A 16,049-nucleotide genomic window follows, 5' to 3' on the forward strand; every position below is an offset into this window, starting at 1 on the left:
TACCACTTTTAAAACATTGGAATTCAAGTCTCTAACCAGGAATTCTGTCCTGAACTCGAGGTGTCTATCTAAACACACACGGAACATCCCAGCCTCAATGTCCTGTAGCACTCTGCCAATGACGTTAAGAGTGTTGAGGTCTTTTCTTGCTTACCATTAACAATTAATTTAACTGAAAATGATGAAAGACAACCCCAAGTAAAATAGACATGCGAAACTTGAGAAAAATGATTTTTTAAAAAAGATTTTTGTCGTTGGGTGCATTCGCTCACATAGATAGGGTGCGTGCTCTTGTTGGAGAGAGCCAGAGAGCAGGAAAGTGAGAAATGACCCTCCAGGAAGGATGGCCATGGCACCACGCCTTCTCTTCCATTCTCCTCCTGGGACTTTGAGCATCCATGCACATATACCTGTAGTGATTTTGCCACTGGGTCTGGGACTCGAGCCATGGTTGACTGTGTGGAGTCTAGCACCTTAACCACCATGTCCCCAAAAGTCAGAATTTTATACTGTCAATTGCTTTAAAAGCTTGCCACATTTTAACTTATTTTTAAAGAGATTTTTGCTGTAGAGCATATGTGCTCACTGGAGAGTCAGAGACAGAGAAACAGAATGTGAGAAATTACCCCTCCCGGGGGGATGGCCATGCTGCAGTCCCTTCTCCATTCTCCTCTCAGGATTTTGGGCACACATGCACACACACTTAGCATGAGTTCTAAGCCCCTGGGTCCAGGATTTGAACTGCGGTCGACTATGTGGGAGTCCAGCAACATAACCATTAGGCTGTCTGCTGGTCCCGCCACACTTTAACTTTAGGTTATGTCTGTGACTTCCTTATAAGTTTCTGTGTTGAAGGATTTCCAACTGCAAGAGAGTAATTTTGGTTTTTAGTTATATAGTTTATATAATGGCATTTGCATTTAAAAACATATATTTTCTGTATTCATGATAGAATGTAAACTTTTCATTATTTACATACATATGAGAATGGGAGGGAGGCACACCCTCCACAAGGTCTGGTCACCTGTGGAACTAATGTAGGTGATGAGAAGTACCGAAGGATGACGGAGCAGGTATTTAGAATGTAAGCCTGTTTCTGTCAGATCTGGGAACTTGCACACATGCTCCGCATGTTTCGGGCTGACCGGGCCAGGGATATGAATTATGATGTCTCGTGGAATTCGGCTCCACTGCACCACGGAGCCGGCCCAGTATCTGCTTTTTTGTTCAAAGCGTTCTGGGGCTGACCCAGTGGCCTAGTGGTTAAGGGAGTTATTTGAGTCCTGGTCCCAGTGACTTGAGAAACTCATTGGGGACACACATGTGCCTGTGCGTGTCCGTGCCCCAAATCCCGCCAGGATGGAGAAATGGACAAGAGGTGGTGGTGTGACTATGCCCTACTGGGGATGCACGTGCCCTCTGGCAATTAAAAAGAAACAAGCTGGGACCAGCAGTTAGCGTAATGGCTATGTCACTGGATTCCCACGTAGTCGACCGTGGTTCGCATCCCGGACCCGGTGGCTTAAAACTCACGCCGGGCGCATGTGCGTGCATGCCCAAGATCCCGAGAGGAGAATGGAGGAGAAAAACCTCTCAAAAAAAAAAAAGAAACAAGCCTTCTGTAGGGAGCGTCTTCAGACTTTGTACCTCTTCGAGCTCACAAATATGAAATCTGTCTTATTTATACATATTTCTCATCACCTAGAATTGGTTCCACTGAGAGTTCTCTTCCATCATTCCCCTTTTTGGGATTCTTTTTTTATACCACTGGGACTTACCTTCAAATAACTGTTTTTAAGAGTACATAATGAGGCCAGCAAGTAGTATGGTGGTTAAGACACTGGACTCCCAAGTGGTTCACTGCAGTTCGAGTCCTGGGCTCAGAGGCTTGAAACTCATGCTGTGTGCGTGTGCGTGTGTGTCCAAATCCCAAGAGCAGAATGGAGAAGGGATTGTGGCATGGTCACCCCCTCTGGGATGTGACTTCTCTCCTTCTGTCTCTCTCTCTGGTGAGTGCACGCGCACTATGGCAAAAACCTTTTTTAAAAAAAGACAGGATGAAAATTTTTCTAAGTCTTTCTTTAGCTAAGGGTATTTTACTTGTATTCTTCATTGATAATAGATAGGAATTTTATAGCCTAATAATTTCCCCTTAGAATTTTCAAGATATCATTCAGTTTTCCATCATTTCCATGCCCATCTAGTTTTTGTTTCTTTGCCAGTTTTTTTTTTTTGAGTTGTAAAATTTTATCAGAATGTGTCAAATTAGGTGTCTTTTTCTTCCTCAAGCACCCCCACTTTGTACTTGGCGTACTCTTCACATCCGAAAGTACAAGTCCTGAGCTCGAAAGAATTTCTTACTCTTTCTCTGACTGTTACCTATACTCCAAGTTTTTGTTTCCTCCTGGAAGCCCTTTTGACCAGATATGAGGTGACTCAACCTCCCTATTCTGAACTTTTCATTATTTTTTAAAATATATTTATTTTTAATTTTATGTATTATTATCATTATTCTTCAGTTTTGTCCAGAGAGAGACAGAGAGATGGAGGAGAAGGGATTGTAGCATAGCCACACTTTACTAGGGACTGCTTTCTTTGCCTCTGGCAAGCTCACATGCCCCCTGGCAATTAAACAACTCATTTTTTGTCAGGTAAGCATACTTTTGGGACCAGCAGTTAACGTAATGGCTATGTCGCTGCACTCCCATGTGGTCAATCGCAGTTCAAGTCCCAGACCTGGTGGCTTAAAAACTCACATTGGATGCGTGTGCATGAGTGCCCAGGATTCTGAGAGGAAAATAGAGAAGGGATTGCAGTGTGGCCATCCCCTTGGGGGGTGATTTCTCACTTTCTGTCTCTCTGTCTCTCTCTGTCTCTCTGGCAAGCCCATGCGCCCTATAGCGAAAACCTCTTTAATAAAAAAGGCATATTTTACCAGTTTTTTCCTTCTCCTTTCCCCTCCCTCCCTTCCATACTAACTTTTTCCCCCACATTTATTGATTTACAAAAGATCTTAAAGTATTGGGACCAGCAGTTAGCTTAATGGCTATGTCGCTGGACTCCCACATAGTCGACCGCGGTTCGAGTCCCAGACCCGGTGGCTTAAAACTCACACCAGGCGCGTGTGCATGTGTGTCCAGGATCCCAAGAGGAGAATGGAGGAGAAGGGATTGTGGTGTGGCCATCCCCCCTGGGGGGTGATTTCTCGCTTTCTGTCTCTCTGTCTCTCTCTGTTTGGAAAAAAATGCCCTATAGCAAAAAAAAAAAAAAAAAAAAAAAAGATCTTAAAGTATGGACAAAGCTAGAATCTAGTGACAAGGGCACAGTAATTTTCTTCCGAAACATTTTTTCTCTCTCCATTCCCCCTTTTATTAAAGAGAAGTATAAGTTAATTTATTTGCAAAAAGAAATTAGGTTAATCTCAATTTGGTCTGTTATTTGCACAAAGCTCCATAAGAATTCAATTTCTGATGCAAGGCAACAGATACCATTATGTTATTGAACTTATGCAAATAACCATTCTGCCACAGAATAAGAATGCTCACAAATATTTTCTAATTGAAAAGGGGTCAGGAATGGAGAAAAGTTCATTTTAGTTAAAAAAAACTTTTTTTTTTTAACAAATTGCTGAACCCATCAACATCTCGAAACAAAAATCCCTAAATCTGGAACACAAAGCATAGAAGAAAATCAATGTTTTAGAAAAAAGTCATAGAATTCTATTTCACTAGTTCAGTCTCATGTTGTTGAATTCGCAGTGTTACTGTGGTCTGACCTTTCCGTTAACATTCAACGTTGTTACTGATATTTCAGAACTTTCCCTACTTGCTGAATATAGTATTTTTGATTGAAATTGTTTTCCACTTAACACTTTGAATATATTTTCCCATTCTTTTCTTGCTTGAATTGTTTCCAGTGAAAGGTCTGATGTTAGCCTGATGGGATATCCTTTGAAAGTAACTTGATGTTTTTCTCTTGCCAATTTTAGTATCTTGACTCTGACTGTGGTTTGGTCAATCTGGCTATGATGTGCCTTAAAGAAGATCTTCTTGGGTTGATTCTATGTGGGGCCTTTGTATTTCTTGGGTCTGGATGTTTGAGTGCCTCTCTAGGTTTGGAAAGTTTTCTTCCAGGATTTCATGGAATAGATTATCAATGTCCTGATTAGTTTCTTCACCTTCTAAAATACTGATTATCCAGATGTTTGGGCGTCTAATGGTATCTAGTATTATGCATATATTATTCTAATTTGGGGGGTTATTTTCTCCGTCTTTTTGGTTAATTATTCTAGGTCAGAGGTTCTATCTTCTACATCTGAGATTCGATTTTCTGCATGAACTAATCTGCTTTTAATCCTTTCAAGGGAGGTTTTGATTTCCTGTATTACAACCTTCATCTCTGATAGTTCCCTATGATTCTTTTTTTATGGTATGTATTTCCTCTTCCAGATCGTGGAAGAACTTCTTCACCTCCTGGAACTCGGTTTTCTCTTTTCTCTTGCATCTCTGTTAGTTTTGTCACGAGTTCCATTGTACTGTCTGTGGATGATGAAGGGCTGTTCTTTCCCTTTGGGGGAGAGATATTTTCAGTATATTTTGAAACAAGGGAAACAGATTCGAGTTTAACGGACTTGCTGCAGTCACACAGCACTCAGTTCAGGCCTCTGGGGTGCCACGGTCCTATTCAGCTTCCACGTTTCACATCTGAAACAGCTGACACCCAAAGATGTTCAAGGAATCCCCTGGGGTCGGTATTAGCATTAGTGACGACCTGAACAGAATTGGGACCAGATTCCTCCAGAGCCATCAGCCCATGTGACCTGATGCTTTAGTGGCTGCTGGGATGTCCCAAGTAGATCCTCACCTTGGGGAAGACTGAGCCGGTATGTACAAATGGGTAACAAAGGTTCCCTTTCCCCTGCAGGTAAACGTAATGTTCAGATGCCCTCCTAGGCGAAAGTATCATTTCAATTCTGTTTTCTCCTTTGCCCTAGTGTTCCACGTGTGGGAAATGCTTCTCTCAGTCTTCTAGTCTAAACAAGCACATGCGAGTCCACTCTGGAGACAGACCATACCAGTGTGTGTATTGTACAAAGGTAAATGAGACATCTTTCTAAGTGGGGGGAGATCTGTCTTGGGGCCAGTTTGGGTGTCGATGGGTAAGACCTGGAGGTGTTAAGTCTGGCTTGTAATGAGCACGTTACAGTGTTGGTCAGTAATTAGTTCAGTCCCCATTTCTAACACAAATATGCTTAAGTTTGCTAAAGATGGTCAGATAGGACCGCTCATCATCAGACTGGCTAAACCAGGGCATGTGAAATAAAAGTACATCCCAAATATATCACAGATAGGACGCAATATTTAAGAGACTTAGTGGAGGTTCTAGTCTCACTTTTTCCCTTTTAGAGATATTTGCTCTATGGCATGTGCGCTCGCAAGAGAGATACAGAGAAGCATCCCCTCTGGGGGCATGACCAATCCACAGTCCCTTCCCCTCCATTCTCCTCTTGAGATCCTGGGCACACCCAGCGTGAGTTTTAAGCTGCCAGGTCTGGGACTTGAACTGTGGTCAACTGCATAGGAGTCCAGCCATGTAACCATTACGCCATCCACTGGCCCCAACAAATAACACTTTTAAGCACACGTGACTATTCTAAAGATATTTTCTCACAGCCACCCTCCACCGCCCACTCGCTACCAACCATTCCCCCACCTTACAATCTGTAGCATCTACACCTATTCTCTCCACTATTATATCTTCGACCTCTTAGCCTCTGCCATAACACACAGACATCAGGTACAAATTGAATGGGGATATACAATGTGCATCTTCAAAGTCTCGCTCACTTTGCTAAACATGAAGTCTTCTATATTCATCCATTTTGAGTCAAATGATAGGATCTCATCATTTCTTATAGCTGTAGTATTTTATAGTATACATGTGCCACAGTGTCAACTCAGTCATCAGCTTTTAGACACTCAGGTTGGTTTCTGTGTGACTATATCAATGAATAACAATGACATGAAATTGGGACCAGCAGTTAGCGTGATGCCTATGTCGCTGGACTCCCACGTAGTCTACCGTGGTTGGTGTCCTGGACCCGGTGGCTTAAACTCATGCCGGGCGCATGTGCGTGCGTGCCCAAGATCCCAAGAGGAGAATGGAGGAGAAGGGATTGCGGCATGGCCATCCCCCCTGGGGGGTGATTTCTCGCTTTCTGTCTCTCTGTCTTTCTGGCGTGTGCATGCACCCTATAGCAAAAACCTCTCCAAAAAAAGAAAAAAAAGAAAAAAAACCAATGACATGAAATTAAAAATTCTGTTCCTACATTGCTCAATGACCACACATGGCCTGCAGCTACCAACTAGGACAGGTACAGAATGTGTCCATCACAGAAAGCCTTACTAGGGCAGACTACATTTCATCAAGACATTCATTTACTTATTTATTTATACAATAAAGCCATTAAAAGTTTGAGTATAGGCTGTCTTATTCAGGAGGACTTCTAAACCTCCAAAAGTAGAAGACAATATTGGGTCTCCCAGGCTTAAGGAAATGGATGCCTCCAGGAAGAGGATGCTGAGCAGACAAAAGCAGGGCTGAGACGTAACTGGATCAAGTGAAATCCGGACAGACCAACAGCAGGTGGCTATAGATTTGGCAAAAAGGCAAACTGTCCTGGGAATGTTGAATGCTCTCCAATGGGACGCCCTGAGCAAGGACAAAAGTACTCCACCAACCATCCTGTTTCTGGAATTCTGATTCCAATCCTCCCCTTGTACTTCCCTCTAGTCTGGAAAGGGCGGTGAACGTAGCTTGGCGTTCGGACGGGCTCGTTAGACTGCAGTTACTTCGGTTGAAGACCGACTGTGTCTGGGAGACCCTGACTCCTAGTGCCCATTTGAAAGGTCCTGAATACTGCAGATACCCCTTTGTCTAGTGCTTTCCTCCCGGCCCACTAACTCTGGTTGGACCTTGTGTTTTATAACACTGTCAGTGAGCTCCCAAACCAAGTCACTTTCTTGCATCTCTAATATACTACCTGAAAATGGAAATGGTCAGAAAATAGTATGGAGTCCAGCAGGTAGCACAGTGGTTAAGGCATTGGACTCCAATGTGGCTAATTGCGGTTCGAGTCCCAGATCTAACAGCTTGAAACTCACACCAGGTGTGTGTTAAATCCCAGCTTAAAATCCCAGGAGCAGGGGGACCAGCAGGTGGCATGGTGGTTAAGGTGCTGGACACTTCCATATGGCTGACCATGGTTTGAGTCCCAGACCTGGTGGCTTGCTTTCTCACTTTCCCTCCCCCCCTTCTGTCTTTCTGGTCAAATTAAAACAAATAAATGAATGAATCAAATAAATAAATCTTTTTTAAAAAAATCCCAGGAGTAGAATGGAGGAAAAAGGATTGCAGTGTGGCCATCCCCCTGGGGGGTAATTTTGCGCTTTCTCTCTGTGTCTCTATCTCTGGTGATTGCATGTGCCCTATAGCATTAATCTCTTAAAAATAATAATATTAATGTGAATGAGGGGAAAAGTTATGAATAAGTGAAAGAGAAGACATGACCACGAAAAGATTTGTAAGAATAATGACATATCAATATTTGGGAATCTCAAATATTATAGCCACTCTGGAAAACAGTTTTGACAATTTCTTTAAAATCTCAACTTGGGGGAACCAGCAGTTAGCGTAATGGCTATGTCGCTGGACTCCCACGTAGTCAACCGCGGTTAGTGTCCTGGACCCGGTGGCTTAAAACTCACGCCGGGCGCGCGTGTGTGCGTGCCCAAGATCCCGCGAGGGGGATGGAGGAGAAGGGATTGTGGCATGGCCATTCCCCCTGGGGGTTGATTTCTTGCTTTCTAGCTCTCTGTCTCTCTCTGGCTGGGGAGCGCACACCCCCTACAGTGAAAATCTCTCAAAAAAAAAAAAAAAAATCTCAACTTGGATTTATCATGAGACTCATCAAATTGCTCTCCTGGGCACTTAGTCCAAGGAAATGAAAACTTGTGTGTTCACACAAAAACCTATTTCCAGCAGCTTTATTCAGAATAGCCAAAAAACTGGAAACAAACAAATGTCCTTCAAGGAATGTAATTAAACAGACTGCATGGTATATCCTCATTTCTTGCTGAACACTACTGAGCAATAAAAAAGAAATGAACTGGGACCAGCAGTTAGCGTAATGGCTATGTTGCTGGATTCCCATATAATCGACCTTGGTTTGAGTCCTGGACCTGGTGGCTTAAACTCATGCCAGGCGCATGTGTGTGTGTGCCCAAGATCCCGAGAGGAGAATGGAGGGGAAGAGATTGGCGTGATCATCCCCCCTGGGGGGTGATTTCTTGCTTCCTGAGTCTCTCTGTCTTTCTGGCGAGCACACGCGCCCTATAGCAAAAACTTATAGGGGGTGGGGGGAAGAATTATTTTTATTTAACTATTTATTTATTTATTTATTTTAATTTGACCAGAGACAGACAGAGCAAAAGAGAGAAAGTGAGAAAGCAAGCCACCAGGACTGGGACTTGAACCGCCCTTAGCCATGTGGGAGTCCAGCACTCTTAACCACCACACCACCTGCCCCCTCCTTTTTTTTTTTTTAAATAAGGAACTCTTCACAGATTTGCATGCCATCCTTATGCAGGGACCTTGCTAATCGTTTCTGTGGCATTTCCATTTTTGCTTATGCACGTACTATGTAACATTCTCAGTGGTAACATTATAGAAATGAAGTACAGATTAGTGCTCCTCTTGGTTAAGAAGGCAGTGGGAGTGGAGGGTAACTTGGGATCCTCCTGAGGGAAATGTGTGTCTTGACCGTGATGGTCAGGGTTAGTGTCCTGGCTGTCGCGTGCTACAGTATTCGTGTATGATGGCCACTGAGAGAGACTTGAGTAGAGGGTGTGCAGAGTCTCATACAATTCCTTATAATTATCTGTGAATCTGCAATTGTATCTCCATGTAAAGAAAGAAGAAGATCAGTGAGGTATTGATTTAGGGCCAGCCAGTGGGGAGGTGGTTAAGGTGGCTGGGTCCTTCGTGGCTGGCTGTGTGGTTTGAGTCTGGACCCAGTGGCTTGGAATGCATGGCAAATGTGTGCATGCCCAAACCCCTGAGAGGAGAGTGGAGAAGGATTGTGGAATGACCATTCCCTATAGGGGATGTGGGGGGTCCTTCTCTCTCTCCCTCTCCAGTTAAGTGCATGCACCCCAGAACATTTTTTTAAGAACATTGACCAATATTAGCTTCTTCTACAATGCAGTTTGTCTTGGGGTGTGGTCCTAGAACCACCTGCATCAAAATTTGTTTAAGTGCTGCAGGCCTGTGGGTTGGGGCTAAGGGACCTCACCTGACAGGCTGTGGTTTGAATCCTGTCCCTCCGGCATGAAAAACAGGCAAGGTGGATACATACAGGTGTGTGTGCCCCACATCCCTCCAGGATGGAGAGATGGAGAAAGGCATCCTTTTGATTTAAGGCCACTGCTGTTGACCATGACTGCTGCAGAGCCTTAAAATCCAGATCTGTCTGTTGGAGAACTAAGAGGGGACCTCAGTGTCCATAACAGCAAAATTAGCCCCTTTGTGGAGTTGCTTGTCCTGCTCACTGACCTTCCCTGCCTCTCCTGCTCTCTGCAGAAGTTCACCGCGTCCAGCATCCTCCGCACACACATCAGGCAGCACTCCGGGGAGAAGCCGTTCAAATGCAAGTACTGTGGGAAATCGTTTGCGTCCCATGCTGCCCACGACAGCCACGTCAGGCGCTCACACAAGGATGACGAGGGCTGCTCCTGCGGCGTCTGTGGGCAAACCTTCTCAGATCCGGAAGCTTTCTACGCACACATGAAGTGTCATGGAGACTGCTAGCCCTCGGCCAGGGACTCGGATGACCTCTCTTGTTCTGGATGTGTCATGTGAGCACATGCTAGGACCACGGAATGAGAGGGAAAGACGAAGCCACCACTTCACTGAACTTATCAGTGTACTGACGTGGCTTCAACAAAAATAAAATTGTGATGGACTTCTCCTAGAAACCGAAAACTTGAGCATCTGGAAACCAGCATGTACCCTGAGTGACTGTGGACATCCCTGAAGTTCACTTCCTAGATTTTGTGAGGATTAAAAAAAGGCATTTTTCTACTGCCTTGGGCTCCCATGGTACTGCCTATGCCAATGAACTGTTGCTTCTTCATAGAGCAAATTATTTACAAATCCTTTCATGCCAGGGCTTCATTAGTATTGTAACCAAGTCACCAGAAGTGGCTTAATCTTTCAGTTCGTTTCAGACCCTTCATTCTTACACTTCCCTCACCGCATGACAAATGCTATTACTATTACTCTGATTCTCAACCTGACTTCATTTCCAAAGAAGAGACTAGTAGGTTTTCCTAATTAGCTGGCTCATGCTAAAACAGAGTGTTCCCCCTCCAAAAAAGAGAGAGGCCCTCTGAAAAGGAAAGTGTACACGGGAGGCTGATGCACGCGTGTGGGGAATGAACTCCTGGAAAGGGTAGAGGCCACAGATGGAGCAGGGCCTCATGAGACGGTACCACTGAGCTGGCCACTTTATGGACGAGGCCAGCGAGGCTGAGGGGAAGGAAGTGGTACAGGTCATGGGCCTCTAAAGGGCAAAACTAGGTCTGCCAACTCCAAAGCCCTGCCTCTTCAATATTCACATGGGAAATCCGGCCCCAGAATAGGCAGCACCAAAGCACTTTGTGGGCAGGGATAGCCAAGGCGATAGATAGCCCATCTCTGGCCGTGTCTCTGTGGACTGCCTTCCCTTCATCCGTGGCCCATGGCCCTCCACATGGAGCAAATTCAATATGGAACAGATGCCCCTTCCAGAGGGAGGCCCCCAGCTGCAGTCCTTTGAGGGCTAGATGTAGTGCAGGTGGCAAAGCAGTGACAGATTCTCCTCTGGGGAATCCTTTGCCTTGGCTGGGCCTGAGTAATTTATCCTAATGGGAATGTGCCCTGTTGTTTTAGGGCCCTTTAGTTCATGTTAATTAAGTCAGAACAATGGTCTTTTGAAAAGGTTGGGGCTCTCCTGTAATTAGGCAGCCTTTCTCTGACTGCTAGTTCAAAATAGATGACTTGAAGCATTTTCTTACCAAATGTTTATGGTTTTGAACATTACTCGAAGATCAAGCAGTAAAGGCAAAGAGACATCTGGAGTTGGTGCGATCCCAGACTTTTCACTCACGCACAACTCGGATGAAGTACATTGTTGTTGTTTTACTTTTTGAGGTAATGTTTTTGGTCTTTCTAATAGTCACTCAAATGCAGGCATGCCAAATAATACTGTTTTGTATGGCTCAATCATTCTTGACTAACAGGAAAACTTAGGGGACCATTTCATGTCACCTGACCTGGTTACACAAAGCTTTGAACATATTAACCAGGTTATGTTCTTACATTTTTAGTTTGGGAATATAATCAGTTCATAACATCTTTCTTAAGTGAATAACTGAAGTTTTTTGTTTATTTCTTTAAACTATCTCACTTGTCCCTAATGGTTATTAGAATCAGCTTATGACAATAATGACAATTATTTAATAGAAGCAAATAGACTAAGACAAAGTAGAATACACACCACTACACAGGAAATAAGATAAATCAAAACTCTAGGCTAATATAATTTCACTGGCTGAACAGTGTAAGAAGCAGCGTGAGGTATAAATCACCTTTTCAAACCTTTAATTTGTCTACCATTTCCTCATTGTGTAATATGGGGTAAGTCATTTAATTTGAGGCTAAAGATCCTCATGTATTAAAGCAGTGTAATTATGTTTTAAATGTGAAAATTAAATAAAATGAAACTATGCATTCTGAATGATACTTTGTAAATCTTATTTTCTTTCCCTTATGCTGTCAAGTCCAAAAGGCAGACATGATTATGTGAATGTCGTTGATTTGTAGGGACTTCAAGAAGTTTGTGGAAAATGGAATTGGAGTATGAGGTTAGTTTGGTGCAAAAGATTTGATACCCATGAGTAATGTTTTCAGAATACAAATTTTCCACGAACTTTGAGGACCCCACTTAAGTGCTTGCTTTGAGTGATGGGTAAATCATGATTCCGGGACCATTAGGATTACCTAGGAGCTTGTTAAAGATGCAGATTCTCGGGACTGGCAGGTGGTTTGGTGGTTGACGTGCTGGACTCCCACATGGCCGACCACAGTTTGAGTCCTGGATCTGGCGGCTTGCTTTCTCATTTTCCCTCTCTATTCAAATTTTAAACTCATAATAAATAAAATTAAATAAATCTTTTTAAAAGTACAGTGAGGGCTCAGCAGATGGCATGGTAGTTAAGGCAGCTGAACTCCCACATGGCTGACCATGGTTTGAGTCCCGGACCTGGCAGCTTACTTTCTCACTTCTCTCTCTCTGTCTCTCTCTGGTCAACTTCAAAAAAAAAAAAAAAATACTAAAATAATGACAATGAATAAAATTATATTAAAAATAATTCTGACAAATTATAATGACAAAATTAAATAATTTTTTAAAAAGAGATTCAGATTCTCTAACTTTTCCCATTATCTGCTGAATAAGGAAGTCGGGTGGGGCCTGACAATCTTCTTGGAAGTTTGAAAACCATTGCTTTATTTGATTTATCCTCCCACTCCCTGCAAGTAGCAGTGGGTGAAGCTGAATAGCTAGGTGATGGCACAATCACAAAGCTCTTCATTAAAGAAGCCGTTAGGATGCCGATTGCAGGCTGAGTAGTGCTCTCCCGGCAATAATGGATACCCATAGAACTGTCCTCCTTTTACTATTGGGAATACGGAGGTCTTTCTGCAGCTACAGATGCAGTTTAGAGACCTCAAGAAGTAGTTGCTCTGCTCATACTTCTCACTACCTGAGTCTGTCTAATGACAGGTATCTGTTCACTCATTAGAGTAAAGGGAAAAAAATGTATAAAAAGGGAGATTTGAAGCCTTGGAAAAATAACTAGGCTCACAGTAAAGTAGCGTTCATTATATTGATGGGACTCTTAATGGGCCCTCAGGGTGTCCTAGGACCTGGGGAGGCTGGCAGTTGCTATCAAAGGAGACAGATGCTTGGGATGTCAGTGGGGCTGACTGCTGTGGCCATAAGGCCATAGCTCAGTTTGTGCCCAAAGTGCAGGGCAGGCTAGGGGTGGCGGAAACTGCCATTGGTAGTATGAGGTGAAATCATAAATTCTGTCCTAGATCACCAATTACTGGTGGTCTGATTTTTTTTTTAATTTTTTTTCTTTTTTGGGGGGAAGAGGTTTTGCTATAGGGTGCGTGTGCTCACCAGGAAGACAGAGAGAGACAGAAAGTGAAAAATCACCCCCCATGGGGGATGGCCATGCCGCAATCCCTTCTCTATTCTCCTCTTGGGATCTTGAGCACGCATGCACACGAGCCCTGTGTGAGTTCTAAGCCACCGGGTCTGGGATGCGAACCGCGGTTGACTACGTGGGAGTCCAGCGACATAGCCATTACTCTAACTGCTGGTCCCCCTGGTGGTCTGATTTTGACATGAGAGGTTGCACAGTATCTCATCAGGATTCCTAAGTGCTTTTAGAATGCTTTATGACTCTTGAGGGGCTGTAATTTCACTGAACTATTATTTGATTAACTCTGCTCAACATGCAGGAGAATGAATTTGTGCATTGAATTCTTCCAATAGAAACACTGAACTAGAATATCGTAACCTAGAACTTTTTGTTGGCTGGCAACAAAAAGCTTTCTCACTTCCCCTTTCTCTCTCTTTCTGGTCAAATTTAAAAATAAATAATAAGGGGCCAGCAGGTGGAGTGGTGGTTAAGATGCAGGACACTCCCACATGGGCGACTGCAGTTCAAGTTCTGGACCTGGTGGTTTGCTTTCTCACTTTCTCTCTGTGTGTGTGTGTGTGTGTGTGTGTCTAGTTAAATTAAATGACAAACAAAATTAAATTAAATCATTAAAAAATAATAATAGCAAACAAAATTAAATAGTTATTAAATAAACAAACAAACAAAACCATAAAGCCTGCGTTATCTAAAAAATAAGACTATAGGGGCCCCGGGGCCAGCAGGTGGCATGGTGGTTAAGGCACTGGATTTCACATATCCAATGGTTTGAGTCCTGGACCTGACAGCTTGAAAAATGTGCCAGGTTGGGACCAGCAGTTAGCGTAATGGCTATGTCGCTGGACTCCCATGTAGTTGACCGCGGTGCGCGTCCCGGACCCGGTGGCTTAAAACTCAAGCGGGGTGTGTGTGCGTGCGTGCCCAAGATCCCGAGAGGAGAATGGAAGAGAAGGGATTGCGGCGTGACCATCCCCCCTGGGGGGTGAGTTCTCACTTTCTGTCTCTATGTCTCTCTGTCTGTCTGGAGAGCGCACGCGCCCTATAGTGAAAACCTCTCAAAAAAAAAAAAAAAAAAAAGTGCCAGGGACATGTGTGTGCATGCCCAGAATCCCAAGAGGAGAATGGAAGAGAAGGGATTATGCATGGTCAACCCCGCAGAGGGTGATTTCTAATTTTTCCAATCTTTCTCCCTCTTTCTCCTCCCTTGTCCTCCAACAAGTGCACATGCCCTATAGCAAGAAAAAAAAAAAGGGAGGGGTGAGCAGATGGTGGCACAGGGGTAAATGACAATGTTCTGTGAGACTGACCCACTGGGCAAGCTTCCAGATTTGAGTCTGAAGACCCCTGAGTACTCTCAGGATCTGGGGCTGGCTGAAGGTAGTGGTGGGTCGCCATTTCGAGACCTTCTTGGGGGATGCTTCTCTCTCTCATTCACTTATGGAAGAAATAAACTTTTTTAAAAAGGGACCAGCAGATAGTGTAATGGCTATGTTGCTGAACTCCCGTGCAGTTGGCCGTGGTTCGAGGCCTGAACCCAGCAGCTTAAAACTCATGCCAGGTGCATGTGCCTGAGAGGGGAGAATGGAGGAGAAAGCATTGTTGCATAGCCATCTCCCCAGGGGGGGAGATTTCTTGCTTTCTGACTCTCTGTCTCTCCAGCAAGCACATGCGTCCTTTAGGGAAAACAAATCTCTATATTAAAAAAAAAAAGGAGGAAAAAAGGTCAAACTGGTTTCCAGAGTAGCATTTAAACATAACATTTAAAAATATAACTAAAAATAGTAATACTACAAATAGTATATACACTTTTTCTTCTCTGATAACTTGATAATGTGTGTATATAGAAATGCACATAGGAAACAATAGTTTATTGCATTATTTAAAGAAGTTACACAGAGAAGACACCTTCATGGCTCCTGAGAACTAGTGATTTCAGGGGAATAAGAGAAATGAAGATCTTCCACTGATAATTCAGCCTCCAGCCCACAAACTTGAGTGACAGTTCAATGGAAATCATGGCAATGTCTGATAAGGAATTTAGAACATGTATAATGGCAAAGCGAACAGAGAGAGAAGAGAAGAGAGACAATGAACTGCAGAAGAGAAAGGAGAGAGGAGCTGATGAATGCCGGGAGGTGGGGAAATTCCTGCAAGATCTAAAAGAGGAATTACACACTTTACAGAAGAATCAAACGGAACTGTTAGAGAAGAAGGCTATAATCCAGGAAGTCAAAAATCTCCCTTGAAAGTGTTAAAGGCAGACTAGATCATACAGAAAATAGAATCTCAGGGCATGGTGGCGCCCGCCCTAGGGCAGAAAATAGAATCTCAGACATGGAAGAGAAAATAGCTGGCTTAGAAAAACCCGCCACAAAGACTGAGAAAATTTCCAAAAAAACTTGAGAATAATATATGAGAAATACTAGATACCGTCAAACGTCCAAACATCCAGATAATTGGCATCCCAGAAGGTGAAGAGACTCATAACAGCATTGATGATCTATTCCATGAAATCCTGCAAGAAAACTTTCCAAACCTGGAGAGGCACTCAAAGATCTAATCCCAAGAAATACGAAGGACCCCAAATAGAATCAACCCAAGAAGATCGTCTCCAAGACACATTACAGCCAGACTGATCAAAACCATAGACAAAGACAAGATACTAAGATTGGCAAGAGAAAAACGGCAAGTTACCTACAAAGGATATCCTATCAGGCTAAC

The 16,049-nt window shown here is 43.5% G+C and overlaps 1 protein-coding gene and 1 non-coding gene across 2 annotated transcripts; one reads left to right on the forward strand and one right to left on the reverse strand.

The window, feature by feature from the left end:
* Positions 1–5,011: 5,011 nt before the first annotated feature.
* Positions 5,012–10,165, forward strand: LOC102495984 (PR domain zinc finger protein 14-like). Its single transcript, XM_006165743.2, has 2 exons — positions 5,012–5,095; positions 9,640–10,165. The coding sequence occupies exons 1-2, from the start codon at positions 5,045–5,047 to the stop codon at positions 9,865–9,867; spliced, it is 279 nt and encodes a 92-aa protein (XP_006165805.1). The 5' UTR covers positions 5,012–5,044; the 3' UTR covers positions 9,868–10,165.
* LOC114005574 (U6 spliceosomal RNA) lies at positions 8,603–8,710 on the reverse strand. Its single transcript, XR_003547412.1, has one exon. It is a non-coding gene; the product is annotated as a U6 spliceosomal RNA (small nuclear RNA).
* Positions 10,166–16,049: the final 5,884 nt, after the last annotated feature.

The sequence above is a fragment of the Tupaia chinensis genome, unplaced genomic scaffold (assembly GCF_000334495.1).
Source record: "Tupaia chinensis unplaced genomic scaffold, TupChi_1.0 Scaffold144017_1, whole genome shotgun sequence".
Lineage (NCBI taxonomy): Eukaryota > Metazoa > Chordata > Mammalia > Scandentia > Tupaiidae > Tupaia > Tupaia belangeri.

Coding starts and splice junctions, on each gene's coding strand:
- LOC102495984 (XM_006165743.2), top strand. CDS start 5,045: ATGCGAGTCCACTCTGGAGACAGACCATACCAGTGTGTGTATTGTACA. Junction 5,096..9,639: donor AGTGTGTGTATTGTACAAAG/GTAAATGAGACA, acceptor TGCTCTCTGCAG/AAGTTCACCGCGTCCAGCAT.